This window comes from Laetiporus sulphureus (genome assembly GCF_001632365.1).
Source record: "Laetiporus sulphureus 93-53 unplaced genomic scaffold LAESUscaffold_22, whole genome shotgun sequence".
Classification (NCBI taxonomy): Eukaryota; Fungi; Basidiomycota; class Agaricomycetes; order Polyporales; family Laetiporaceae; genus Laetiporus; species Laetiporus sulphureus.
The window spans coordinates 363,137-388,944 of NW_024468531.1; the positions used below are offsets into that span (position 1 = coordinate 363,137).

Genomic DNA, 25,808 nt, shown 5'->3' on the forward strand with positions numbered 1-25,808 from the left:
GGCGCTAATGCCTGATAAGTACATAAAAGGAAATACCAGCTGATAAGTCCATACTTAAGTATAGCTAGGCTTGATATTCCAACACTCCCCCTCAAGCCAGGTGAAGTTCAAGCATTCCGGCGAACTTCTCCACCTTCTGGCGGGTCAACGCCTTGGTAAGAAGGTCAGCGACCATGTCGTTGGTCGGGCAATACAAGATGATGGCGCGTTCCATATCGATAACCTCACGAATGAAATGGTAGCGAATGTCGATATGCTTCATTCGTGCATGAAGGAGTCCACTCTGTGCGATCGTGATTGTGCTCTGATTGTCGGCGTGTAACGGTGTCGGTTCCACCAGAGGCGAGGTGAGTTCTGCGAGAAGTGCGTGTAGCCACAACAGCTCGCGCGATGCGTCAGATGCAGCAATGTATTCGGCCTCCGTGGAAGACAGCGCGATAAGGGGCTGCTTGCGTGAAGACCAGCTGACAGCTCCCCCAGAGTAGAGGAAGCTGTACGCTGAGATCGAGTGATGGTGGGCTTGCGAGGCCCAGTCGGTGTCAGTGTAACCTATAAGACCATCGGTTGTCGCACCGAATGTCAAGGCCAGGTCATGTGTGCCTTTAAGATAGCGCAGCACATGTTTTGCAGCTTCCCAATGCATGGGCGCTGGGTCAGCCATGAAGCACGCCAGTGTTGAAGTGGCGAATGCGATGTCATGACGTGTGCCGATAGCGGCATACATAAGGCTCCCGACGAGCCTTGCATATGGCTTGTGAGCCATGTGCGCGCAATCTTCGTCTGAGAGCTCGATACCGAAGAGGTTAATGTGGGGGTCCATTGGGACCATGAGTGCATAGGCGTCAGTCATGCTGAAGCGATCGAGTATAGTGTCAATATACGCAGCTTGTGAGAGCGAGATGGTGCGGGCAGCACAGTCACGGTGAATCTCAAAGCCTAGAAGCCAGTGCGCCTCGCCCAGGTCAACAATCTCAAATCGTGCAGCGAGCTCCCGCTTCAGATCAGTCATGGTGGCCATCGTGTTGGTGATGAGCGTGCAGTCATCGACGTGGACAACAATGATGATGATGACCTTAGAAACAAAGGCGAAAAACACACCGTAGTCGTGTTTGCTGCACTCTAGACCCAAGCCAGCAAACAGCTCACAGAGCTGAATATACCACTGTCGACCAGCCTGTTTGAGGCCGTACAGTGCCTTGATGAGCCTCCAGACATAGTCTTCATGTCCGGGAACCTCGAAACCACACGGCTGTTTCATATAGATGGTCTCGTCAAGCTCGCCATTCAGATATGCGTTTTTGAAGTCTATCTGGTGGATTTCCCAGTCGTTAGCAGCGGCGAGCATGAGTGCAAGTCGTAGTGACACAAGACTCGCTGTCGGTGATGCTGTCTGGTCGAAGTCGATGCCCGGGATCTGTGAGAACCCTTGCGCACACAGGCATGCCTTGTACTTCGTGATCTCGTTGTTCTCGTCGTGTTTCCTGTGGAGTGACCATACTGATTCAACGACGTGCGCGTTCCCCGGCTTCTTGACTAGCTCGTAGGTTCCCATCACCTCTATCTTCGCCAGCTCCTCCTGCATTGCCTCTCGCCATTGCTCGCATTCCGGCCTGGCCATCACCTCGCGGTACAACAGAGTGTCGCCAGCCATGGCCGCCAGAGCATAGAGGGTCTCCCCCTCATCATCGGACTTGTCCTCCGGCTGATCCTGCATGAGCTTCGTGTGCTTGAGAATGCTCCTCGGAACGCGCTGTGCACCGCGTCTGCCAGTGGTGCCGGTACCTGACTGTAAGTCACGTATCCATTGAGATGGCTGACGTACACGTTTAGGACGTTCAGCTCCTGGCTCGGGCATGCTCTCCAGCTTGATCGCCACGCTCTCTGGCTGCGGCGGCTCAGCGTTCACGTTTGTCGACTCATTCGGGATGGTCACAGGCAGTTGGATGGCGTTGGACGGCGCGATGGTCGTGGCTGATGTGGAGGTCAATGGAGGTTGGAGTGAAGTGCCCGTAGGCGCATTCTGGCCACTTTTGGCCTTGTTCGGCTCCCCCTCGGGCTGAACGTTGACGGAGATGGGTGTGTTTTCCTCGACGAAATGCACATCACATTCGACGGATACCTTGCGCTTGTCAGCCCAGTACATGCGGTGGCCCTTGCTGTGCGCATCGAACCCAACCCAGTGGCCTGGATGCGACTTCGGGTTGAGCTTCGAGGCTGCATCAACACGCACCCATACAGTGCATCCAAAACACAGTAGGGGGTCGAGATGGGGTTTCTCGCCAGTAGCGCATTCGTGCAGGGTCGACCCAGGGGTGCTGTGCGTCGTCGTGCAGTTGCGAAGCCACACAGTGTGCATGGCGGACTCAGCCCATAGGAATTTGGGGAGGTCCACGTCGAAGAGTAGCATGCGGGAGTGCTCGGCAAGCATATGGTTAATGCGTTCGGCTTTGCCGTTCTTCTGCGGGGAGTCATGCACAGTCCGGCGATGGTGCGTACCTTTGCTCTTCAGGTAAGTCTGGAACTCTGTACTCATGTACTCCCCTCCATTATCGCTCTGCAGCTCCTTGATGGCCTTGACACCTCGGTGAGTTTTTGTCCACGAGCTGTAGGCCTTGTAACGAGTGAGGACATCACTTTTGTGGGCAATAGGGCAGATGATCACCTCATCTGAGTAATCGTCTATAAAGGAGATGTAGTACTCCTTGCCTGCTAGGGACTTCACTGGTGCCTTCCCCCATACGTCCGTGTGCACGCGCTGACCATACGCGGTCACTTGCAGGCTCGAGCGCACCTTCAGGAATGACTCACGAGTCTGCTTTGCCTTTGTGCATGGTTCGCAGAAATCAGTGGTCGAGTCCTTGAGTCGCACTCCGGTGACGATATTGGCCTCAACCATTTTCTTGAGGACAGGGGCATGGGCATGTGCCATGTGATGGTGGAACTCGGTGAGTGACAGCGTCGTCGTCAACGCTGTGTTCTTCATGGGTGCTGATGGGGTCGGCGATCCAGGTAGGGGGTACAGACCGTTGCGCTCGGTGGCTACAAACATGGTGGTACCTCGAGGGGAGACGACATGGCACCCATCGCGCTCGAAACGGATGGCGTAGCCAGCCTTCGCAGTGTGGCTGATGGAGATGAGAGTGAAGGGCATGGACGGTGTGTAGAGAACATCACGTAGCGTAAACTTCACGCTCCTTCCCTTGTGTACAGTGTCGATGCAAACATTGCCTTTGCCTGTGGCATAGAAGATACGTCCGTTGGCTGAAGTGATCGGCTTGTGCTCGGTCTCCCAGAAGGTGATGAAATTCACGCATACCGGATCGAAGTGTCGGCTTGCACCAGAATCGAGAATTCTGGTGAGCTTCAGGAGCTTCGCTCCCTCGACCTTCGAAAAGTCAGTTGCAATGGCGAATGCGAATGCCTCGTCATTCCCTGTTGCTGCCGCATTCGCACTGGCTCCCCCGGAGCCCTTGTCATGCTTCCTTCCTCTGTTCTTGCTCCGTGGCCCTTGGCCCTCTTTTCCACCACCTTTCGCCCAGCAGTCCGCTTTCAGATGGCCAGGCTTATTGCAATTGCTGCACGTCTTCCTCACGTCCTTGCCACCCAACCTCGTCATGAGCGCGGAGTCTTCCGCAGTGCTCTGCGACTCGTCCAGGGTGAACTCGTCGCATGCAACTGAGTAGATCTGGCGTAAGAGTTCGTCAGATGTGATGGTGGGAGTGGGAGTTGTGGTGGTGCCAGTAGCCTGGATGGAAGCCAGGTGAGCAGCTGAGAGGATGGTGCGTGCGATGGGGCGATAAGACTCCGGGAGGCAGCTGATGATGAGCACGCGGTATTGCTTGTCGTCAAGAACACCGCCAGCTGTTGTGAACTCAGCCTTAAGCTTCTGGAGCTTATCTAGGGTCAGTCGAGGGTCCTTCTCCTCAGTGCAGCAGAGAGCATGCATGCGTCGGAGCAGTTCAGCCTGGACGAAGTCACCGCGATTGTCATACTCAGCGTTGACTATCTTCCAAGCTCCGGACGCCTTCTTCTCGGGAATAATCCGGAGTTTCAGCGTTTCCGGTAGCGTCTGGTACAGAAGCATTTTGATCACCTCATGTCCGGCTGCCCATGTGTCGTATGCATCCGCATATGCCTCGTCTGCATCAGAATCCACCCCTGGGGCCGTGGGTGCAGTAGGCTCCTTGTCATGGCCATCGAGATATCGCGCCAGCTTCTTCGCCATCACGGCGGACCTGAGTTGCTCCTTATAGAGCACCCAGTTCGATCCATCTTCCGCAAGGCGGGGGATCCTGACTGACAATTCGTGATTGCTGAGCGACATCTCGTAGTGGCTGGCAGGGCTCATAACCTGTAAAGGGATGGAAAAGGAGTGGACGGGAGAACACACGCTAGAGTCAAAGGCTTCAGCTCCTTGATGATAGAAGGACTATATTAGTAGTATGTACCTAGAGTCAACTACGATACATTAGTATGTAAGCTGCATTCATGCAGGACAGTATCCGTACTCACAGGCTTCAGCTCCTTGATGATAGAAGGACTATATTAGTAGTATGTACCTAGAGTCAACTACGATACATTAGTATGTAAGCTGCATTCATCCAGGACAGTATCGGTACTCACAGGCTTCAGCTCCTTGATGATAGAAGGACTGAAGCCCGCAGAACAAGCGAAGCAGGTGAAAAGTCTTACGGGCGCTAATGCCCGATAAGTACATAAAAGGAAATACCAGCTGATAAGTCCATACTTAAGTATAGCTAGGCTTGATATTCCAACAATTCACGCACCCATACCGTATCGCTTGCCATCTCTGTCTATATCAACAATGATCACGTCCGATGATCCACGCTGATTCCTTCAAAATGGAGCTGGTGCGAGACATTCATCACAGCCGGAGCTAAGCGGATGACGATGGTGGCCATACCTTTGCGGAGGACTGAGGGTCAACTGGAGAACGCTAGCGAACGCGCTTACGAGTCACAAAGTCAAAGTCTAGCATCTGATTTCGTATACCATACTGAGAGACTCCTAGGCTGCTTCATGGCGAACTTCTTGACACCGTCCTTGATGACCCTTGTATTGAAAGTGATCCTACTATCCTTCAAATGACTTTGTTATAGTCCTATCAGATTGTTCTGCGACGCCACATACATATCGATCGTTCTGCAGAAATAGGTATAAGCGCATGTGATAACCTGTGCTCATAATATTGAAAATAATGTGCTTACATACTTCGCTCTATGTTGACAAAGTGATCACGAATCAAAGTGGAAACTAATAATGGCAAGACACTCACATAAACATGAAAGGAGTGGAGGTCTCCAATACAAAAAAAGCTGGCCTTCACAAACATCGGGAAGTAGCACCGCGAATCACTGAAGAGTCTAGAGATTGTCCATTATGAACAGGAGGCCACAGGAAGACGTTGCTCTTACTCGCAGTCATGTTCCCTCCCGAGCACGGCCCTCGCACCCTCCCTGTCGATTCTCACCCCAAGATCGTCGAGCAGGCCTATTCGATGTCCAAGCAGGGAGCTCTGCTGATGGGATAACACCGATGAGGCCTTGGTATGAGGTGCCTGCGAAGCGCACGCCACCAATGTGGTGCGATGCAGCGCGATATGGTGTAGACATCTGTATGAGAATGACCGGTGACTCTCTTGACGGTGAAGTCAAGGAGATTCCATGAAGAGTGCAGGTGATGCCAACTCTCGAAGTCCCAGGCCGGATTGGCGGCCTCGCTCCTGTACTCGCGTGCGGAGATTCCACGAGCAGCATGGACAGGACATAAAAAGAGACCTCCACCGTTCTCGAGCTCAAAGGTGTCCATGAGCAATTGACGGTCACATCATCGCCAACAGAAGATAGCATGCACAGCAAAACCATGGGATAAAGCCGCAGAGAGCTGCACCGAGTCCGTCACGCGATGCTTGTCTGCATGGACCGCTTGCTCCTGTGGTAGCTGTTGGCGGAATCCTTCGAGTGCGAATACCGGAGCTTCCAGCCCCTTGCAGTGAACGTGATCCGTCGACAACACCCCCTGAGTGTTGATGACCAGCCGCGGCTCCTCGAGCCACTCATCAACCCCTGCCTTTTCAGCTCGAAGCTCCGTGACGGCTGTCTCGAGGCCAGCATACTGATCCCTCCCATTTGCTAGTGCAGTGCGCATGTTGTCCAATACAGATTGAGAGCAACCTTGGGTGGTAGTAGAGAGCACGTTGAGCCGATCCTCGACGAATATGGTGAGCTATTCGTGTCTGCACTATGTTCAGTGCATTCAAAGCGTACTTACACACAGCATGAAGATACCTGCGAAGGAGGATAATCTGTGTGTTGTTGAATGGATGCGAATGTACTAACTGAAGCGCATTGGATGACGGATATCAGGCAGATAACTTACCGTCTGCTTCGGCGTTCTAGCACAAAATGCAACGAGAGAAAGGTGTGCTGTATAAGGGCCTGCAGCTTGTGGAGTCCAAGATTCCGGGAAGTAGGAGCGAGTGTCTGTCTGACGCTTAGCCGACTACGGGTCCAAGGGTACCGGTACTGATATATATCGACCGTGCTACTTTCCTGCCTTCCACTTATCGGTACAAGGTGGATGCTGATGGTGTTGTCCACCAGAGATCCAAGGGAACGAAAGCACAGATCCCCAATTCAAATACTGATCAAGGCGGATCTCAGCTTTGACAGAATACTTCCATTGCTACGTGATGACCTCCGGATACGTGCAAGCCTTCGATGTCTGGTATTCCTGGAGAATCATACAGCTATTTGTTGCCGACAACGAATGCAAGCAAGCCACGAGTCCTAAGATGGTGACGGCAGCGCTGCCGCGCATTACCGGCCAGTTGATTCGGGGGCGTTTTGGTATGGACCCACAATACCAAACAACCCCAAATGTGATGGCTTATGATCTCAGTTGGTACGAACTGGGCCTTGGTCTGCATACGACCGCTCCCGCGCTCTAGAGTTTGCGTCGACAGCAGCGTAGTGTACCGTCATCAAGCATTAGAACTTTGTCCTTGTGCTGTTCTGAGCGACTTGAAGACCTGCCATATATACTATGGTATCTGTCACGTGACCACTATGTGAGACCGCTTCGCTTTCGAGTTTCCAGTCGGGACCTGAACATCATGTTACCCGCATCAAAGCTCGCTTATCGATGCGCCTTGACTTGGACGTGTCGTCTTGCAAATGAGTTTGATGACACAGCAGCTCTGCTTGTATCGTCGTCAATTGTTAGCCCGTTCCGAAGCATGGGGTGCCACTGCGGCATATGTCCAACAGCACGGTGAGATACAACAAGCTATTGTCCGCTAGTCTCGGATAATCCTTACACGTGTAACGCTTTGAGGTTCTAGGCAACGATCCGTGATGGAGACGGATTGCAAGCGAGGAATAACGGCCATTGTGATTTGGAATCCCGCCAGTACGAAGTGCCTGCATGCGAAACCGCAGGCCTTCTCGTTGGCTGGCAGGCACCACGCACTATCTGGAAATTGTAATGGTCTGCTTTGACGCCTTATCAGATGGTCCGGTCTTCGCTACATGTCAACGCAGCACCCCGTGAGGAAGCACTTTTCTTTCCCTCTCCACATTCTGTCATGGACGCCATAGCATACACCACGGTGGGTCTGGTCTGAGGCCCTGTTTTTAGCGGCGTTGACAGGAGCTTTAGCCTGTAGATGACATTGAGGCTCAGCGCATGCACTCCGCGGCTCAACCGCCTGCTTCACCAGACAATCGTTACAGTGCCCGCAATCGGACAGGTACGAGCATGCTGTGTACATCATCAGAAGAGCTAATATTATGAACGTGCTACTTCGCAGACGATAGCGACAAACAACGTAACGACAGTACTGTCGACGACTGGGGAAAACTGAAACGTGCACAGTCTCGCATCACGGAGAAGCCAATTGTCGATCCTGTGCGCAAGGGCATGGCCCAGTTGGAAAGCGCACGTCCGAAGACAACTAGTGGCACTGCACTCGATGCCTCTACTCCGTGGGCCAGGTGTGCCGACGAGCTCTGGAAGCATGAGAAAGATGTCATACAGGACATGAAGGAAGGAATAGACACACTCCTTCTCTTTGTAAGTCCTTCTCCTGATGTCCAGTATTGCTCGAGCGGTTCACTAAACCTGATATCAAGGCCGGTCTGTTCTCTGCAGTTGTCACTGCATTCAATGTTGAGTTCTACAAGAGCCTACAACCCCAACCGACAGATTCGACTGCTCAGATCCTCATGCACATCTCAGCGCAGCTGAGCAGCTTCGCGATCAGTTCCGGCCACATCAATTCTACGTTATCTGGATATCCAGCTTCTTACCCTGAGCCTGTGTCCCGTCTTGATGTCGCCACAAACACGCTGTGGTTCTCTGCACTGGTGATAAGTCTCGCGGCTGCCTCCATCGGAATCACGATCAAACAGTGGCTCAACAACCATGTTGCTGGCGTGCCTGTGAACCCACGTCAGAGCGTTACTGCCTGGTATCTTCGCCACACCGGCTTCGACCAATGGCATGTGGAAGATATAGTGAATCTGATGCCGATACTATTGCAACTTGCCTTGATGCTTTTCCTCGTTGGTTTGGTACTGCAGTTCTGGAAAACCAGCCTTGCGGTGGCGTGCGCGATACTGGCTCAGATGATCATCCTGCTGTCCTTCGCTTTTGGCACAGCTATCACGCCATCCTTGAGCCGACATTCCCCTTACAAATCACCGATGTCTCGTGGATTCTACAAAGTATTCCGTATATGGAAGAGCAGATACGCGACAGGTCTTCGATGGGTTCGCCGGGCATGGGCGAATATGCGTTCTGTCGCCGCCTCACAAATCTTGCCGGTCGATGAATTGTACTCGGTGGAGGACAAGTCAGCGGACAGTCTCCCTTCATGGGAAGACAGGGAAGAGTCTGAGTTGAACGAGATCGCTTCAAACGTCGATCCAGTTGTAGTACTGGATGCTGTGTATAAGACGTTGAAGGGAGACTTCCTGGACAGAGTACTGCAGCACTTCCTCAAACTTTTGCCTTTGGAGATTGCTCTGCCGATCTTCGAGCACTATGTCAACAAACAGGTGGGTTTGCGAAATGCTGTACATCCAACGCTCGTCTTATTAACGTACTATTGTTCACATGACCATAGGACGTCAGATCCACAATCTCTGTCGGTTATATGGCTATCAACGTTCTCTCGAATCTGCACTCCAAAGAAGTCTTAAGGTTCGAATCCAACGAACGCTTGACGCGTTCCAGCAAGTTCAGTCCGACACCGCTATCTTCAAAACGTCTCCGAATTACGGCCGTCCTGCAAGGACAACTTAGCTCCCTACAGCCGGGCGAGCGATCGTTATACGACACCCTCAGTGAATACTATAGAACTCTCGCTATGTCATCAGAACATCGTCTTCAGTTACTGCAGCTTCTCACTCAACATGTACAACGTTTTCGGTATGGAGAAGAGCGTATGTCCTCTTCTGTTCACAAACTAGCGCAGTCGCTGATACCTCTGCAGTTGCATCCGAATGTTCGTCTCTAGGTGACACAGCGATCGATATGCTCTCTGATGTTGTCAAGTCACGACCAGTCGATGCCAATCCCTCTGATCCAGTGCTGTCAAACATTTTAGGGTGCCTGAAACGTTTACTCCGTTCCATTCCTCCGGATGACGCCTCGATTTTTCTCCGATTACTGGAACTTCTGGCTGCCACTGATGTGTCGATGGGTGGCAATATTCCAGGCAGTGTCCGAGACATGTTGTTTTGTGTTAAATCCTTCAGTGCCTCCTTCTCTGCAGGGTGCGAAGGTGAGCTCACTTCTCGCAGCGCATGACATAAGGCACTTACATGGCACAGCAATCGTTCTACTACTGTCATTATTTGTGAAATTGCGAGAGCGTCGCAGACCGGATGAAGTCTATCTTCAATCAGACGTGGCTGGATGCCTTCTCAAACAACTGCGGCAATTGCCCTACTCTGATATACGACGCATGCGGGACACTGTGCAAAATACAGTGCGTGTAGAGTCGACCACGACTCAGCGACAATATTCGCCTTCTACGGATGGAAACGTTTGTTCGCGCGGCAAAAATTTCGAGCACGCTTTCGCTACGCATACAAATAACATAGCATCGGTACCCATGCACGATAGTTCGTCTCAATCCCTCTTCAATATTTATCCATGCACAATGTGATCGCTAACTATCCTAATAGGTCATGGTAAAACAGAGACCGACCTGAATATGACTGTTTGCAGCATACAAACACTGTACGTTTGTTCTCAGTGTCACGAATCTGGACAAGCATTAACGAGCTCTCTAATACAAGGGTCAATGCCTCTGAACAGGAGTACAGCAAGCTCAAGCATTATTAGGCTTCAGGTGTGGCATGCTCTAGCACCATCGACAACGTTGGCAGTGAAACCGACTAATTCATCATCTTAGTGGCGCGTTAGACTGTCTCCATATTTTTGAACTGAAACTGGATCTTCACTCTCCCTTTATTAGCCGAAACAGATGCAGGACCCTACGAGGGAACATTTGGTGAAGGAATAAATCAGACTTTTGGCCGTCAATCTGTCATGCAGTGTATGACATGTATAGGACATATACAGTCGTATCAAGCAAAAAAAATACTCTGTGTGTGCCTATGTAACAAGACCTTACTGTCGCCTACCCGTTCATCCGCCTTGTCATTTAGGGCCGCTACTTCATCTCAACCAGAAGTCCACAAATCCAACACTGCATATAATGACTGATTCGCCGCGACCTAATCGGGCATCGCCTGCACGATCTGATAAAAGTGGGACACTACTTCATCCATCGTCGGGCGATCTCCAGGCTTCTTCTGCCAGCAACTAACCAGAACCTCCCAGACTCCATCTGTTATTGCCATCATATCCTGCGGCCTGTCGGGATGTTCTCTGCTATAGAGAGCTTTCGTAACGAGCCCATCCGACTGGATCTCGGCATACGGAGGATGGCTTGTGTAACATTCTAGCGCTGCCATTCCGAATGACCAAACGTCACAGGCAGTGTTAGGACCTAGTAACGTAGCACCAACGGCTAGTTCAGGAGCCATCCAACGCGTATAGCCGGCTTGCATCAATACATCTGAAGGACTTTTACTTGTGATCTCAGCGTAAATAGGCAGCATGCCATAGTCGCAGATGCAGGCTTCACCCTAACGATGACACAAGTGAGCGCAGAAATAATCGATCAGACTTCTGACGAACCTCGTCGGTGACCAGGATGTTCGTCTGCCATATCGGATTGAAATCATCGCAAAGTATAGAGATAATATGGCACTTACGCATCTCACTGTCGACACAATGAATGACTGTTAGCAGCTCGATAGAAGCGAAACTCCCGGTAACGCTGACCATTTCCATGAATTACATTTTCTGCATGTAGACGTTGAAGTCCTCGAGCGGCGCCCAGAAGCTGACAGCTTAGTGAGAATCTCAGAGAAGCAAGTTGCTGATGAAACTGCTCACAAGACGTGTCTTGTCAATTCCCGAATTGTTTTCAGTGAATCTGAAGAGCGACTAAGCAGCGCACCCCCTGTTAGCGTTAATTCACGTACTGAAGAACATTTCCCCTGTAGCACCACGGTGTGACCTATAGAGCCTGTCCAATGCAAGTCACGAGCGATTATAGAGGATACTAACTATGTGAACGAGGGGACCCAGGTCCGTCGCTATGCCGTAGAAAGGAAGGACATTGTGATGTTTCAGCTTTGACCAAACCGCCATCTCTCTGTCAAACCGCTGTGGACGAAAATGAGGTTAAATCGATCGCCTCATAATGGAAATCAGCTGACAACTTTCACGCTGGGCAATGCCTCGATTCCGTTGACCTTGAGAGCAACCTGCAATATGTGAGTGTACATGCTGCCCGACCGATATATCTTCACGACCAACCTTGATACGGCCAAGCCAGCGACCATTCCATAGCTGGCTATAGCTACCCCATTCTATGGGCTCATCACCGAGCTTCTCGATTTGCCCATTAAGCAGCTTGATGGTCGGTGGGATGCCTGTGAGATGCTGGAACCTGACCAGCCTATCTCTATATGAGTCATAGTCTTCCTGTGTCAAATATTCAATCGCGGCTCGTCCAGCATTGGAAGATTGGATGGGTAGTTGAAGGAGCTGCCAATAACATTTATGAGAAAACTCGAAAATTCCGCGGCCTTGGTAACGACTTACCAATTGGCTGAGCTCCATCATCCGCTCCGCTGCTGGATGACCCAGCTTATGCAATTCTATGGCTTCTTCCACGAGAGGTCGCTTTCGTAGAAACTGTTTAGTGAATTTGAAGAGTTCTGCTCTGTGCCCCGCAATATACTTTGGCCACTCTTCCGGATCTTGCATCACGATGAGAACCAATGGATTGCGTGTGTTGTTGAGTGAAATAGCAGCAGACATCTTATATGACCTTCGTCATTTGGAACGCAACATTATGTATGCCCAGCGCGTACCTTCCATTTGTTCAAAGCAGTGCGAACTTCCTTTTCACATTGATCCAATCCATATCCGACTTGTCCGCTTCTCCCTACCGCGAATGCTCAGCTGATCATGCGCAAATGCGCTCATGCAACACCTACAAAATGCCTGTAAGAATCCGTATTGAGACCATTCGTGAACACGAGCATAGACCGAAGTGAGGATCCTGTTCCAAGTTAAAGTACGGTCAGTTCAGCCTGCATTGAATCTTTCTGCGAAAGGCCTACGCGGTTATCTCGTCTAGCATCTGCTGCAACTCCGCAGAAGTTAGGTATCCGACATTATCCTTGAGCACATCGAAAAGGGCGGAGACATCCATTGCTAGTTCCTGACATTGCTTCTGCAGTTCGCGTCATGGTGAGTAAATCACCGCGCTTTCCAAAGAAAACGCCACTGACCCTGCGTACAATGATATTAGCGCAACAATTCCGGATTTCTTTCACTAGCGTCACTCCTTCTCCATGGCGAGAGAGATATCGCTCGTTCGAGTCGCGATCTTCACCCTTTGACGGACTAGGAGGTTGGCTCATGGTTGGGTATGTGAGGCGTGGTCAAGGGCTGGACGACACATGGATCGTCGATAAACCCGTGACAACAATGAAGTACTGGCAGCAACTGATTGGCAATGATTGCCGCTGGTAGGAACGTGGAGAAAGCGGACCCACAAACGTACATACATGCAGCCATTACAGGCAATCGGAGTACTAACTTGGCGGCGACTGCATTAGTCTTGTGTCGGTCCCGCAGGTCTTGTGGCTCGATCCTGATGCTAGTTGGAGGTCAATTTTTTTTATTGCGAGTCGGAGGATTGCCTGAAGCACTATTGACATCAAGGTCACCACAGCAGGGACTCCGGCAACTCCGAAGCGGAGCCTGGAAATAGATCGGATGCCGCTACACTGAGTGGCGTTGAAGTTACAACTTGGCGATGTTTGCAAACACTCGGAGCAGCTCGACTTTTCGACCCATCGTCATTTGCAGCTCTTCTTCCCAGCGACCTGCCACCCTGCGTGGCCGCAATCTTCGAATGAGCTGTAAAACGGCGTCATATTTAGTGAGGCCATGCGGTGCACCGAGTTGTCTCGGATGTGTCGCAGGCATCTACCTGTGCACTCGGACAGAGTACGAACATATATATGCAATTATTGATATCGAATAGTCAACTGACGAACCATAGGTGGGCGTTCCATGATGTTCCGACGATAAACACAACAAAAAAGCATCGTTCATGAGATATTCTACGCCAACGTACGCAAGCTCCTTCACAAATACATTGATGCGATCCATTGTTTTCATCATTGCCTAAACAACACCATCGCTGCGGATCGCACATTGGCCGAAATCTTTCTTCGTGAGCCCTTCTTCCTTCGGCAAAATGTCCTGCGTAGTAATGACTTCAGCATATTATTCGTACCTAAGATGCTTGCACGCACGTGTTCAAAGATTCCCAAGGGCAGTGCGAGCGTTACACAAGCATTCGGGGAGTCCTGCGGATCATCGTGGTGGTGAGTGATAATTTGAAAGCATGATATGAGCCAGCAGACGTACGACAATAGCACCGACGTGAGATTCCACAGGCGCTGCGGAGAGCAGCAAGTCTGTACACAACATTCAGCATTCACAGCCGGTGGTTATCATATGAGTACTGACATGCTTGTTCTCGAGCTTTAGTGAAGCGGTCACTGGTCAACACGTCGCTTGTTATCAGAGCTGCATATACGCACTGTATCCGATCTGCGAGAGGAGCGATAAATCCGACGAGGTCTACAGAAATATAGAGAAGAGGCCTACCTTCATCAGGTACGCAATGGCGTTAAGTGCTGCTTGCTTGTACGCGACGGTCCTGTGTTCGAAGTGTCATATTTTTGCTGAGCTTGTACTTTAAGCATGATACTCACGCATCCATATCGTATTGCTTGCCATCTCCATCTGCATGAACGATTGAGTTATCACGATGCAAACAGTTGTACGTGGTCACGTACGATAGTCGACGCTGATTCCTTCAAAGATGAGCTAGTGCGAATATCAATAGTAGTCATGGCCAAGCAGCTGGTGACGTGAACCGTACCTTTGCTGAGTACAGAGGGTCAACTGGAGAAGGCTAGCGAATACGATGATAAGCCAGGCAGCCCAGCATTTGATGTCATGCACCACACCAGGAAGATGGGCTGCTTCATAGCGAACTTCTCGACACCGCCCTTGATGATGCTTGTACTGAACGTGATGATGCCGGCCTTCATATGACCGACATTTGTGACAATCCTGTTAAATTGTTCTGCGATGCCACGTACCATCTCAATTGCTCCACAGAAAGAAATCTAAGTGCATGCGATAAGCGTGGCTCATGGTCTTGAAAACAACACACTTACTTCACCCTATGCCGCAAAGCCATCATCAATAAGAATGATGCGAACATTGGAAAGACGAAGACACTCACGTCACCCTGAGAGAAGTGGAGGTCACCAACAGAAAGATTCGCGCCGTTCACAAACACTGGGAAGTAGCACCGCGAGCCCCTAACGACTGTCTGTCAGCTTCACCGTCCAACGCAGGAGACTTGCAGCTCACGCACCTCGACAGATTCTTGATCTGAAAGAGTGAACAGCACCATCAGCGTGAGCGGCTCACACATTGTAATCATTCTTACATCACAGTTTCCACCATGCTCCCTTCCCGGTATGGTCCTCGCGCCCTCCCTGTAAATCTTCGCCCTGAGATTGTCGGGCAGATCCTGTCCGACGTACGCCCCCTTCGATTCGGGGAGCAACGCCACGGGTGGGACCGCGTCCTTGTTCGCCGCCACCAGTTCGCCCTCGCGCTTGTTCCATGTCGCGAGAAGCTCTACTGATGGAGCAGTGCCGATCAGGCCCGGGTGCGAGACGCCTGCAAAGCGCACGCCAGGGATGTGGCGGGATGTCGCATAGACACCTATGCGAACAGGCATGAGATCCGGAGGATCGTAGAGCGACAGTAGTTGATACTGACCCTTGAAGTCCCAGATCGCCTTAGCAGCCTTGCTCTTGAATTCGCGTGCTGCAGTTTGATGAGCACGATAAACAGTTTATGATGCTAGTTAGATCTTACCAAAGAGACCTCCACCGTTCTCAAGTTCGAAAATTCCCTACTCAAGCTGACAGTCGATTCAAAGTAATATTACCGCGGCACAACATGATACGCACAGTGTATCCCCATGGCATCTTCTCGAAAGGTGTCACTGAATGTTAAACGCGCGTTAAGATCATTATCAGACTTATAACCCAAGGGCGAAGCATTACCATCGAGAATATCCACGACGAGACAATCACCAGGCTCTGCACCCTCAACAGCTATGGGTCCCGACAGGTTGTGAATTCTTGTAAGGTCGATATTCTTGACGTCGTCGCTGTCTATAGATTTCGTTGCCGAGGAAAACAGTAAGACAAGACCGTGATGTGCATACAGTCATTGTTGCCGATCTGAGCACCAGTCCAGTCTGCCATCATACGTAAGTCCATGCACCGTAGTGACCAATGAACGAAAGGTCTCACCTACGCACTCGATCTTGAACACTTCGCCGGGCTTCACGGTCGCGAATGCGGGGATACCGGGGCTGCAAGAGGACCGTGCTCAATTCTCAAGATGAATCAGTAGCACCATTCGGAGGGGGTACCCACTGCCAACGGTTGTGGATGCCCTGATCGTCATTAGTTAGTTATGAGATATCTCTATCGATCGTCATTGCTCACCTTCTGCTGGTTAGCAGGGCTAGAATAGCATCGGATGAACAAGTGTGAACGTCTGCGAACCGGTCGCTTTCCTAAATTAGGACGTACATGAAAGGGTCCACCTAACAGCGACATGGGCAATCATTCGCGAAGGACCAGATCAGAACATTCGCTTGCATATCTGCACGTGCAGGCGACTAACCTTGATGAGAGTGGGATGAGGTACAGAGTTCGCCTTTGTGGCCATCTTAGTGTTCGTGTGGATGTATCTGAGCTCTCTTACAAGACGAGGATCTCAAGCTGGGCTGGGAGCTCGAAGCAATCAGGATTCTCGTCGGGGGCTTTTATCTATCTTCTACTGGACGTGTGACGGGTTCACGATAGGCCAAACGGGACAGACGGCGGCCCGAGACTTCTCCCAGGGCTTGTCTTATACTTATATGTATGAGCGCCAGATAAGAAGTGTAACGATATCGCAGGTATCGGCAGGTACAGAATAGTGGGTTTGCATTAGATTCTGGCCCGTGAGAGAGATCCATGTAGCGAGATAAGTCTAGGCAGAAATGTGACCAAGCCAATAGTTCCTCGTTCTCATGTATACAGAGCGTGCGTGCATGACAGGAACAGTAAAATGGCCACAAGTAGTGCATCGACGAACATTCCTACTCCAAGGGTGTGATGCCATGCGGTCAGGACTTCGAGCGCTCGAAGGAGATTGAGGCCAACTTCTAGCTATCAAGCTTCAATAATTGATGCAGAACACAAGTCCCAGTCCTATTCTCCGTCATCGGTCCAGCCGTCGGGACCTTTGAGAAGGGGGAATTTCTGGAGAACCAAACCCCATATCGACAATGCGCTGGTTGTCGAAGTGCCCGAGATGATAACACTTCAGATCTATGCGATTGAGCCGGCCACATCAAGATTGCGAGCATCCGAGAGTGAGTGGACTCAAAGACGCCCCTTTTCATGAGCATCCTAGTCGATCTTGTGAGCTCTGTTGATAACAGTCGGCAACGCGGTCGATGGTGGCATCATGAGTCGAGCAAAATGGGACTTCCCAGCATGAGTGCCGCCACCAGGCCAGTAGCAGAAACTCGAAAGCCTTTCAAGCAATCTTTCATTCAGCTCGACGCACGCGAGGCCCCAAATTTCCCGCATCATGAGGTACGGACCGAGGATGAGGATGAGGAGGGACAGAGTTGAGTTCGAACTTCGCGGCCTTGACTCCGTGAACCCTCGAGCGCTTTTTATTGCTGTGGCGTAAGCCACGTGACCACCAGTGAAGATGAACGCGTCGGGTTTTGGGTGGCGTCGCATCTCCTCGCCCGCGACGAACGTGCTTGCGCCGGTGATCGATGCTAGGCCAGTGCTCTTTGAAAACTGCGACAAAGCGGACGGATAGCCTCGTCTGTCGGACATTGATATAACAATTTGGCTCCGGAAAAAAACGATGACCGCAACGATAGGAGAGCGCCAACCGCTCCTGAGCCCTCAGGCTCATGATACCGATACCGAGGTATACCCAATCATCCAAGTGATTAGATCAGTGAGTTTCGTCTTTTTTGCGACGAGCTTCAGAACTTACATGATGGACAGGATGTGATGGTGAGCGTCTATACCATTCACCGGTGTATTTAACCTGCTCATTTCATGTTGAATGATCTCGAAGCATTTCATCGGTATGAGAGAGAAAGTTGTTCATAGTATCAATGCTTAACTGCTGCTGCATTATAGATACTCCCCTAACGTATGACGCGGTGCGCACGTTGAGCTGTTTATCCATCTGCAGCTTCTTACAACGTGCTAGTTGACTGCACCTGACTTGACTTATACGCTGGTCCGGCCACTTGAAGAGAAGTACAATGCCTACCAACACAGTGGGAATCTATCTGTTGTGTTTTGTCTCTTGCTCAATCGCGTCTACTTTTACCGTGACAACCGCATCGCCACTGCCGCACTGTCCCGAACACGCGCAATGCTCTGTGAGATTCTCGCCATACGATGCCTGCGCGAACATGCACACAACATGCTGGAGCTTGCACTAGCTATTACGACGAGCTGGCCTGTGTACTCTGGAGCGCCACCAGGGTTACTGGAACGAGCTCGGGAGCAGAGAGACGACGATCTGGAAGAACGTGTCGGCAATGCGATTGAGCTGGCGATTTTGGGCCAAGCGAAACGATTCACCAGCAGCTCGGCATGCCAGAAGGTCATCAATGGAATCTGGAGGTAAAAAGATCGACCTTCACTAGCATATAAGCTTATGCAATATCATAGTGGCAAGATTGTGTATCAGGCAGATAGTAGTCGTTCGATCCTTTCGGATGTATGTGATGCTGCATGACTATCTGTCCCAATTCCATGCTATACTTACTAGTCCCTCAAATACCGCTGGCAGACTTACAAACGAACGCCGATACACTTCTATGACCCGCACAAAGCACCACTTCTTGACCACTATCGGTATGTATCTGCAAAATTGCTCTCTGCCTCCACAGAATTGAGGGACTAATGTGCTGTTTGAAAGTCTCAAAGTGCCCGCGATCCGCTCAGTGCTCGAATTCACGAAGTACGCTAGTGTGAACTCGCACTACCACATTAGATCCGAACTGATTCTTCCGCTTTTATTGTTGTTCTTAGCTTTCTTGTTCTCTTTATTTTGTTCATATTCGCTTTGGAGTTCAACGAGCGAGATTATATCAACGTTCCCGAGGCTATATTCATGGTGTATGCACTAGGATTCACGCTTGAGAAGGTCGCTGCCATGCAGGAGCATGGAATGAAAGGTGAGAGAATGAGACTGGAACAACCATTATGCTTCTGACGTTTGCATTTATTAGTATATTTCAAAGGGACTTGGGTTTGTTAATTACATTCGCATGCCACGGTTGCCAACGCTGATAGGCCCGGTAGAATGGGTTTGATCTAGCGTTCAGTATGTTGTTTCTCGGGCTGGCACGGTGCTTCAGCTCACAAACCATCGTGTAGTCACACTGTATTGTACATATGCCATTCTCAGGCTCGTTGGCGTATATCACCACAGTGAGTCAGCATTCCATTATAAATTTATCCCTCTCTAAGCCGTACTTGCGACAGAACCGCGGGCCAGTCTCGCGGGTGTCGACTTCCTAGCAGTCATTGCGGTCCTGATGTTTCCTCGGTGAGCATTCAGTTTATCCGATGACGCACGATGTCTTATCTAAACATTAATGAATAGGCTGGCGTTCGTTACGCTGAAGAACAATGTCATGGTGCTCTCTCTGCGCGCGATGATCGTGCAGTTTGTCGCTCTCATGTTGATTGCCGTGTTCTGCTTCGGAGGGTTCTTATACGCTCTTTGGACGTGAGTGCACAACTCATGCATCAGAGTTTTGTTCCTGTTGTCCTCAGTGATTCTACAGGCTTAGCAGAAATCAAGCCGGGTACGTGGCTTGCCATGTTTTATTGCACGTCTCTGACATAAACGTTTCATAGATACTCAGCAGGGTACGTATAGATCAAAAAATATTGCCATCCAAACTGACACCGCAGCTTACAGACAGATTGCATGGTGGATGCTTGACCTGTGGTTCGGTCTTGATGCCAGCGGATTTGATAACGCTTGTACGTCTACTTGTGACTGTTTGTGATCGAACTGTCTCACAAACGCAATTTAGCCGAATTCCACCCCGTGTTTGGGCCAGTGATGCTGGTCTCGTACGCGTGCTTGAGCAACACGCTGTTGCTGACCGGTGCGTGTTCCAACAACGTCACGATGCTGCCATTGTTCATGTGTCTTGTGTTCGCCAACGTGTGCAGTGTTGGTATCGGTACGTGATTGTCGCATCAAACATTGACCAGTCGTTGACCATCCTGTGTACAGATCCTATCAAACACCTTCGCCACCATCAACGACGATGCCGCTGCTGAGGTGAGACTGCCTTGCATGCAAGGTGGATAGGATGACTGACAGAGCTTCTCAAGGCCATGTTCCGTCGTGCTGTTTTGACTATTGAGGGGTACGGCCTCGTTGGTAATGATAAGTCCATTCACTGATTAATTACATCGGATTATCTAGCGTCAAGGCGGACCCGCTCTTCTCATACCAGCCGCCAATCAATCTTGTCGCATTGTGTATAATGCTACCAGCAAGCTATATTCTTACTCCTCGTTGGTTCCACAAGGTACATCGGGCAATCCATTCTTTGTTCAAAGGGTGATATTGATCTAGTCGAATGGAAGGTCAACGTCTTCATGATCAGGTATTCGTGGCTCCTTCTTCATGCAGTAACGTTCCTCACAAGACACTATTGTGATAGACTCACGAGTTTCCCCATATTGCTGCTCATCGCGTGGTATGAACGACAAGCAAAGCGGACTGGCACTTTTACGTTCTATGAGACAGTCACGGCGGCTGCGGACAAAGTCTTCGACACATTGCCTCGTTCAATCAAGCGCCTGAGTGGGTAATTCCAATGTAGTGAGAATGCGCCCTCTGACATTGAAAACAGCATTCTTCGAGGGCCTTTCGGGTCCTGACGCCGATATCGAAGCCGTGAGTCCTTAGTTCTTAGACTGCCTCAGTCCAATGTTCATCTGCGCAGATCTTCGAGCTCGGAGACGTTGAGGACAACGATCTCGAGTCCGATGATGACCAAGGAGCCTACACCTCTGCGATAGGCCCTGGCCGCCAACGCCGTCTATCCACATCCTCTCGGCTCAAGGTACCAGTCAACGCCGGACCTTCAGCCACTCCAACGCGGTCCCCGGTCAAGAGCGAGCGCGCCCCAGGCCCTTCATCCATCCCTCTCCCACGCGCGCGAGTCAATACCCTTCTCACGCGTGGCCAGGAGCTCGGACGGGACGTAGCAAGTCCTCTTGCTCAAGTATTTCAGCCGCTGGTAGTGGAGGACGACACCTTGCATGACCGCCATCCGTCAGATAACGGTCTTGGAAGCATGATGGTCAGCTATGGCCCTGCGTCGCGCCGTCGCCTGTCATCAATCCAGCGCAGGCCGTTCGGGACGCCGCAATCCGTGCCCAATGCGAGCCCTTCTGCACAGCAGACGGCATTCAGGCGCTTCCCGACTTTCAGTCCTCCCTCGCAACCGGCGATTCTGGAGCACATGCAGCCACTGTCATCGAGCCCAGATGCGAAGTCCGGCAGCGAGCCGCTGGAGACGGCCGAGGAAGCAGAGGAGCAGGGCACGGATATGTCGGTGTGGGAGACGCGGTTGGGTAATATCGAGTCTAGACAGCAGAGGATTGAGGATTTGCTGACCGGGTTGTGCAAGAAGTTGGGCGCGTGATGCGTTTGACGAGCTATGGAGCTGCGTTGATGGACTTCTCATGATATCTCGGTCCGCAGTTATATCTAGCTTATGAACGATTGCGTTAATACTAGAATCTCCGGGGAGAGGGGGGTTACCCTCAGTTAACGGACATCCCAGTGTTACGTCTGCTGCAAGATCACGATCTTGATGTTCTTCATCAACCAAGAAAGGCTCCTTCTCTGCTGTGTCCCTCAGTTATGTGGAGTTCCGTATGGATGACTTGTGCACTCGGCCGTGACTTTTCGGTATTTTAAAGCACACGATCAAGTGCATCAAGCATAGATAAGTGGAATCTTGATTTTCCCGATGAACTACACCTCTACCGAATCCGGGGTCTTCGATACCTCTATGAAGGTCTTCTCAGTCTTGTTGTCCTGTCCCTCTATGTCAACAACCTCCCTTCTAGCTGTATTTCCATTCATCGCCCTCCTGCGATCCACCTCGATGTAATCTGTGTTCCCACGTGCACCGTCTCCGACCCACTTCCACGCATTCTCGCGAACGAAGTCAGCGTACTCCCAGATTGAGGGGGACAGATCGGACAATGGCTGAGCCCAGATGTAGGTCTGCGCCGGAATGGCGGGAGACAGTGAGTCGAGCGGTGGCAAGGGAGGTGCAGTAAGCGGAGCGACGGATGGGTCGAAAATGGAGGCATGCAGCGACATGAATGATCCGAGCGGATGCACGGGAACAGATTCTCGTGTATATTGCTGGATGTGAGTATGTGCGCATGAACTTCAGGCAAAGGGGGGAATGAAGCGAGCAGCTCACGTCTCCCTCAAAAACGTCCAGAAGCTGGACATCAGATTTGCTGAGGCCCGTGACGAGAGTCCCGCGGACTGTACGTTCCTCAGGAGAAAGGTCACGATCAAATAGTTGACGGCTCTTGCTGTACGGAATCACGGCAGGATAGTCTGCATGCTATCGAAGCCACAATCAGTCACCAATGTTGGTCAAGAGATGGTCAAGACCTCAACTTTGATCTGATGCCTCGTATGCTCCTGTGGACAAGAAAATCATTCCGTCAGTTCTTCCAAATCCGACCTCGATTCTACCTACAAGTAAAAGTGCAGAACAAATTTGTAGCTCGTCGCCGTCGTGTCCGATAACACGACGAAGGATGGAAGGATGCAAGAGTGTGCCGTAGAAAAAGGCCGCAAAAGTCACTGCATCAGACATCTTCCACGCTGAGACGAGTGTAAGGAGGAGGAGATGTGCAGGATCGAATGCATATCGGTGACTCGGACATGGGACTGGTGTGATTTAGCCTGCAGCCCGCCACCGCCACTGCGAGAACGCGATAAGCTCTGAGCACGTGACCGCGATCTCCTTCTGGGCATCTTGTACGTTGCTCCCGCCAGCGGCCATATCCCTGATGCATCTTGGCTCGGCTCAGCTTTTAGCATCGCCTTTAGGACAAGTCATTGGGACTGTCTTTGCCATTCACGATGAGCTAACGACTCAAGAGCCTAATATTCTCACCATGTCATCGCGAGGTCTGTGCATCCAGCAGCAATCCTAAACGGGGGCATGCAAGAGAGACTTCATGAATCGGTAGTCCACGATGCTCCCTTTGTATGTATCTGAAGCTGTTAGCGATCGGCCTAACATTGTTCGACTGTATGCGATCCCTCCACGTTCATTCTCCTGTTACGCTTTTGATGAAGTTGATTCATGCTCAGATGTACTTGCCACGGCTACGATGATGCAAGATCTTGCCGTCATCGAGCTCCTCGCTCATCTCATCAGCGACCACAGCGTGGTTGGGAGATGCATAGTTGCACGGCTGGGGGGGGATAAAATGCGGTCGCGACCGTCCTCTTTATATTCATCACAACCGTCGATCGTACTTCCCACTGCTGCTGCGCATAGGGCAGTAATGCGCTCCGCCGAAATCGGACTGCGACAATTTCTTCTCGTCTGCATAGTCTCCGTCCTGCTAGTGAGACTCGCATCGTCCAAACCGACAAATCGGACAATCGACGACGAGTATGGCGACTCGGTCACAGGGCTTATACCGCTCTACCAGGGCAATTGGAATTACGGTCCTCGCTGCTCTGAGTGCTGCATTCATCCCGACACGTTACTCGTATTTGATCGGACTTGGCACGACACGACGACCCAAACAACAGATCCAGTTGCCAACTTCACCCTCACTTTCAATGGTATACATGCGACTCCTTATATTTATCATAAACAAACAATTCACTGGCGTATTACAGGTACCGCAATTTGGGTGTATTGCATCATCCCCAACTTTGTAGATACCGTCACGATCACGACCTACGTCAATCTGAGCTTTGAACTGGACGGCGACTATGTTCAAACGTTCTCCCATGAGCCTGAGCTCAATAATGCCTCCATGGCATATAATGTCACCGTATACAGTAATACGTCGATGGACAACCGGGAGCACACTTTGATCATGACGCCGCAACATGCCGTGAATGCTTCTGTGGTGCTCTTTGACTGGGCGCAATACACGTATGTCGTCTGCCGCGTCACTCACGAAGAGGTGATCTTCAACAGTCTTTGCAGGTATGACCCGGGCCCCGATGCTGAATCAGGATCTTCGTCGACCAGCAGCAGCTCGAGAGTTGGTTCCGGTAGCTCACGCCCTATGCCATCGACGTCCGCAAATAAGTCGACCTCGTCAACTATAACAAGCTCTTCATCTTCCACACCCGTTCCGGTCTCCAGCGGTACATCAGATTCGTCACGAACACCTGTCAATGCGATAGCCGGAGGTGTCGGCGGCGGTCTCGGCGCCCTTGTGCTCGGCCTGCTCGTTCTGTTCCTGTGTCATCGCAGACGTGGGGCAGCCTGGGTTCGCAAGATGACTCACGGGAATTCGCATGGTCAGGGATTGGATGAAAGCGGATCTGCTGCCAAGCTGGGGTCAACTTTAGACCTTTCCACGACCTCTAAAGCAGCGTCCCTGCACTCAAGCGTGACGATGCTGCCCGGAGCAATCACACAGTCGTCCGTCTGTAGATCCCCAACCACATACTTTCCTACTACACACTACCCGGTGGCTAGTGATTTAGCCGACGCTCCGAGTTCGATGCTCTCCACGACGACACGGACCCCTTCCGCTCAGAGCGTGTTGACAGCCTCTCAGGCAAAGCCGGCAAGACAGGAGAAACACACAGCTCGATATGAGGAGTCGATGCGCCAGATACACGACGCTGCTGAGCTGCAACGTCAAGAGATGGGACCCGACAGCGTTGCCGGGGATGGGCCCATCTTTACATCTCTTCACGACGCACCCTCCGCACGAGCGCATGTCAGTCCGGCAGAGCTGAAGAGGCAAATTGACGCCTTGCAGATGGAATTAGATCGGTTGAAGGTGGCTGAGGTCAACTTGTCTTCCCCACAGAACCAGAAGCAGGAGTCCGAGTCCGAGCGCTAGATATATGGCACACACGCTATACAGACGCTGCTTCAGCAAACCAAACATGTCCTTGAAATCGATTGATGACATCGTGATATACGTAGTTTCCCGTTTGCAGTCGAATAGACTGTTCATGGGAAGGCAGTCGCACTGGAACGTTCAAATAGCTGGTCCTATTAGGTCTGGGAGCACAATGCAGCTTGGGGTTTAGAAAAAGGTGCATAGCTGCGTACTGTGATACTTTCGGCGTGCGGCCTTCTCTGGCACAGTGATTCATTCACAGTCCTGCCTGTGCAGACCTCCCGGAATCTGCTGTCGCGGGCGGTAGTCAGCAGGAAAAGCAATCACTCCGAGTCGATTTCAAGCACCCGTTGTGGCCTCCGGAGATTTTCATACTCATACCACCACAAGGTCTCTGTCCTCCGGAAGCGGAGGTCTGTAACAGTGAAGTCATTCTCTGCCACTGCCCTAAGAAGTCTTGCTGCTAGGCCCGACATCCGCATGCCAACTCCTAAGTCATCTCAGTGTCGAGGAAGGTTCGCGCCACGCGGTATCAGTGAGGCTCAGACCGCTACCCGGCTCTTTTCTAATTAAGAATCACGGCGCATAGCCATGATTTGGACTAATTTGACTACGAAAGGCGGTGCTTACGGATCATCAGCGGATGTAAGATCTCTGTTGATGGCTCGCTTCATGACAATTCCGGGCAAACAGGATCGCGAGCAGAGCAGAGTTTGAATGTAGGCAAGCCCTTCACTTTGATTACTTTCCCTGGAGAAAACTTATGTAGAAAACCAGGCGTTTGTCGTGGCCGCGATGAATGCGTGCAGCGCAAACTTTAGTCATCGCTGCCACTGGAACTCCCCGCTCACCTCGTTAGATGTCATCCCG

The 25,808-nt window shown here is 51.2% G+C and overlaps 9 protein-coding genes across 9 annotated transcripts; 4 read left to right on the plus strand and 5 right to left on the minus strand.

Moving 5' to 3' along the window:
* Positions 1–2,848: 2,848 nt before the first annotated feature.
* Positions 2,849–4,348, minus strand: LAESUDRAFT_610849 (uncharacterized protein; the record flags this gene model as incomplete). The annotated part of the gene is made up of 3 exons (XM_040903159.1): positions 2,849–2,941; positions 3,317–3,332; positions 3,804–4,348. Coding segments are annotated over 3 exons (654 nt in total), but the record flags the coding sequence as incomplete, so codon positions are not given.
* A 1,093-nt stretch (positions 4,349–5,441) lies between these two features.
* On the minus strand, positions 5,442–6,168 carry LAESUDRAFT_714511 (uncharacterized protein; the record flags this gene model as incomplete). The annotated part of the gene is made up of 3 exons (XM_040907072.1): positions 5,442–5,633; positions 5,656–5,814; positions 5,875–6,168. The coding sequence occupies 3 exons, from the start codon at positions 6,166–6,168 to the stop codon at positions 5,442–5,444; spliced, it is 645 nt and encodes a 214-aa protein (XP_040763892.1).
* Positions 6,169–7,941: 1,773 nt separating this feature from the next.
* LAESUDRAFT_654312 (uncharacterized protein) lies at positions 7,942–8,552 on the plus strand (the record flags this gene model as incomplete). Its single annotated transcript, XM_040904475.1, has 2 exons — positions 7,942–8,094; positions 8,154–8,552. Coding segments are annotated over 2 exons (552 nt in total), but the record flags the coding sequence as incomplete, so codon positions are not given.
* Positions 8,553–9,630: 1,078 nt separating this feature from the next.
* On the plus strand, positions 9,631–10,573 carry LAESUDRAFT_199939 (uncharacterized protein). The gene is made up of 5 exons (XM_040901556.1): positions 9,631–9,808; positions 9,858–10,151; positions 10,215–10,269; positions 10,329–10,381; positions 10,445–10,573. The coding sequence occupies exons 1-4, from the start codon at positions 9,724–9,726 to the stop codon at positions 10,372–10,374; spliced, it is 480 nt and encodes a 159-aa protein (XP_040763894.1). The 5' UTR covers positions 9,631–9,723; the 3' UTR covers positions 10,375–10,381; positions 10,445–10,573.
* Positions 10,545–13,139, minus strand: LAESUDRAFT_726365 (kinase-like protein). The gene is made up of 14 exons (XM_040909019.1): positions 12,906–13,139; positions 12,735–12,847; positions 12,609–12,673; positions 12,483–12,556; positions 12,211–12,429; positions 11,923–12,153; positions 11,823–11,870; positions 11,671–11,769; positions 11,586–11,620; positions 11,497–11,536; positions 11,383–11,443; positions 11,313–11,320; positions 11,236–11,259; positions 10,545–11,183 (listed from the first exon to the last, which is right to left on the minus strand). Exons 1-14 carry the CDS (start codon positions 13,035–13,037, stop codon positions 10,770–10,772), a joined length of 1,563 nt encoding a protein of 520 aa, XP_040763895.1. The 5' UTR covers positions 13,038–13,139; the 3' UTR covers positions 10,545–10,769.
* Positions 13,140–13,640: 501 nt separating this feature from the next.
* On the minus strand, positions 13,641–16,627 carry LAESUDRAFT_726366 (Acetamidase/Formamidase). The gene is made up of 25 exons (XM_040909020.1): positions 16,414–16,627; positions 16,320–16,333; positions 16,233–16,251; positions 16,161–16,180; positions 16,035–16,096; positions 15,947–15,979; positions 15,783–15,893; positions 15,687–15,721; positions 15,592–15,628; positions 15,493–15,540; positions 15,155–15,435; positions 15,080–15,096; positions 14,945–15,023; positions 14,877–14,882; positions 14,799–14,825; positions 14,664–14,741; positions 14,576–14,608; positions 14,490–14,520; positions 14,406–14,436; positions 14,299–14,350; positions 14,232–14,241; positions 14,158–14,172; positions 14,056–14,105; positions 13,941–13,994; positions 13,641–13,887 (listed from the first exon to the last, which is right to left on the minus strand). Exons 1-25 carry the CDS (start codon positions 16,456–16,458, stop codon positions 13,810–13,812), a joined length of 1,266 nt encoding a protein of 421 aa, XP_040763896.1. The 5' UTR covers positions 16,459–16,627; the 3' UTR covers positions 13,641–13,809.
* Positions 16,628–17,661: 1,034 nt separating this feature from the next.
* LAESUDRAFT_654224 (uncharacterized protein) lies at positions 17,662–21,499 on the plus strand (the record flags this gene model as incomplete). The annotated part of the gene is made up of 22 exons (XM_040904471.1): positions 17,662–17,761; positions 17,946–17,968; positions 18,019–18,440; positions 18,489–18,537; positions 18,610–18,674; positions 18,739–18,780; positions 18,852–18,997; positions 19,052–19,071; positions 19,125–19,146; positions 19,200–19,253; positions 19,308–19,371; positions 19,429–19,554; positions 19,613–19,649; positions 19,754–19,814; positions 19,868–19,959; positions 20,074–20,121; positions 20,175–20,209; positions 20,269–20,374; positions 20,433–20,452; positions 20,510–20,652; positions 20,702–20,745; positions 20,795–21,499. 22 exons carry the CDS (start codon positions 17,662–17,664, stop codon positions 21,497–21,499), a joined length of 2,424 nt encoding a protein of 807 aa, XP_040763897.1.
* Positions 21,500–21,794: 295 nt separating this feature from the next.
* Positions 21,795–22,784, minus strand: LAESUDRAFT_680239 (uncharacterized protein). The gene is made up of 4 exons (XM_040905725.1): positions 22,583–22,784; positions 22,501–22,524; positions 22,295–22,444; positions 21,795–22,233 (listed from the first exon to the last, which is right to left on the minus strand). The coding sequence occupies exons 1-4, from the start codon at positions 22,700–22,702 to the stop codon at positions 21,835–21,837; spliced, it is 693 nt and encodes a 230-aa protein (XP_040763898.1). The 5' UTR covers positions 22,703–22,784; the 3' UTR covers positions 21,795–21,834.
* A 52-nt stretch (positions 22,785–22,836) lies between these two features.
* On the plus strand, positions 22,837–25,397 carry LAESUDRAFT_200320 (uncharacterized protein). Its single transcript, XM_040901559.1, has 4 exons — positions 22,837–23,143; positions 23,206–23,688; positions 23,746–24,007; positions 24,062–25,397. The coding sequence occupies exons 1-4, from the start codon at positions 23,101–23,103 to the stop codon at positions 24,933–24,935; spliced, it is 1,662 nt and encodes a 553-aa protein (XP_040763899.1). The 5' UTR covers positions 22,837–23,100; the 3' UTR covers positions 24,936–25,397.
* The last annotated feature ends 411 nt before the right edge of the window (positions 25,398–25,808 follow it).

Coding starts and splice junctions, on each gene's coding strand:
- LAESUDRAFT_726365 (XM_040909019.1), bottom strand. CDS start 13,037: ATGAGCCAACCTCCTAGTCCGTCAAAGGGTGAAGATCGCGACTCGAAC. Junction 12,557..12,608: donor CGGATTCTTACAGGCATTTT/GTAGGTGTTGCA, acceptor CATTCGCGGTAG/GGAGAAGCGGACAAGTCGGA. Junction 11,621..11,670: donor TGGGTCCCCTCGTTCACATA/GTTAGTATCCTC, acceptor CAGGCTCTATAG/GTCACACCGTGGTGCTACAG.
- LAESUDRAFT_726366 (XM_040909020.1), bottom strand. CDS start 16,458: ATGGCCACAAAGGCGAACTCTGTACCTCATCCCACTCTCATCAAG. Junction 15,894..15,946: donor TCAGATCGGCAACAATGACT/GTATGCACATCA, acceptor CGAAATCTATAG/ACAGCGACGACGTCAAGAAT. Junction 15,541..15,591: donor GAACGGTGGAGGTCTCTTTG/GTAAGATCTAAC, acceptor ATCAAACTGCAG/CACGCGAATTCAAGAGCAAG.
- LAESUDRAFT_680239 (XM_040905725.1), bottom strand. CDS start 22,702: ATGTCTGATGCAGTGACTTTTGCGGCCTTTTTCTACGGCACACTCTTG. Junction 22,525..22,582: donor TTTGTTCTGCACTTTTACTT/GTAGGTAGAATC, acceptor TCTTGTCCACAG/GAGCATACGAGGCATCAGAT. Junction 22,445..22,500: donor ATACGAGGCATCAGATCAAA/GTTGAGGTCTTG, acceptor TGGCTTCGATAG/CATGCAGACTATCCTGCCGT.
- LAESUDRAFT_199939 (XM_040901556.1), top strand. CDS start 9,724: ATGGGTGGCAATATTCCAGGCAGTGTCCGAGACATGTTGTTTTGTGTT. Junction 10,152..10,214: donor ATCGGTACCCATGCACGATA/GTTCGTCTCAAT, acceptor CTATCCTAATAG/GTCATGGTAAAACAGAGACC. Junction 10,270..10,328: donor GTTTGCAGCATACAAACACT/GTACGTTTGTTC, acceptor CTCTAATACAAG/GGTCAATGCCTCTGAACAGG.
- LAESUDRAFT_200320 (XM_040901559.1), top strand. CDS start 23,101: ATGTATCTGAAGCTGTTAGCGATCGGCCTAACATTGTTCGACT. Junction 23,144..23,205: donor CGGCCTAACATTGTTCGACT/GTATGCGATCCC, acceptor ATTCATGCTCAG/ATGTACTTGCCACGGCTACG. Junction 24,008..24,061: donor TTTGACTGGGCGCAATACAC/GTATGTCGTCTG, acceptor CAGTCTTTGCAG/GTATGACCCGGGCCCCGATG.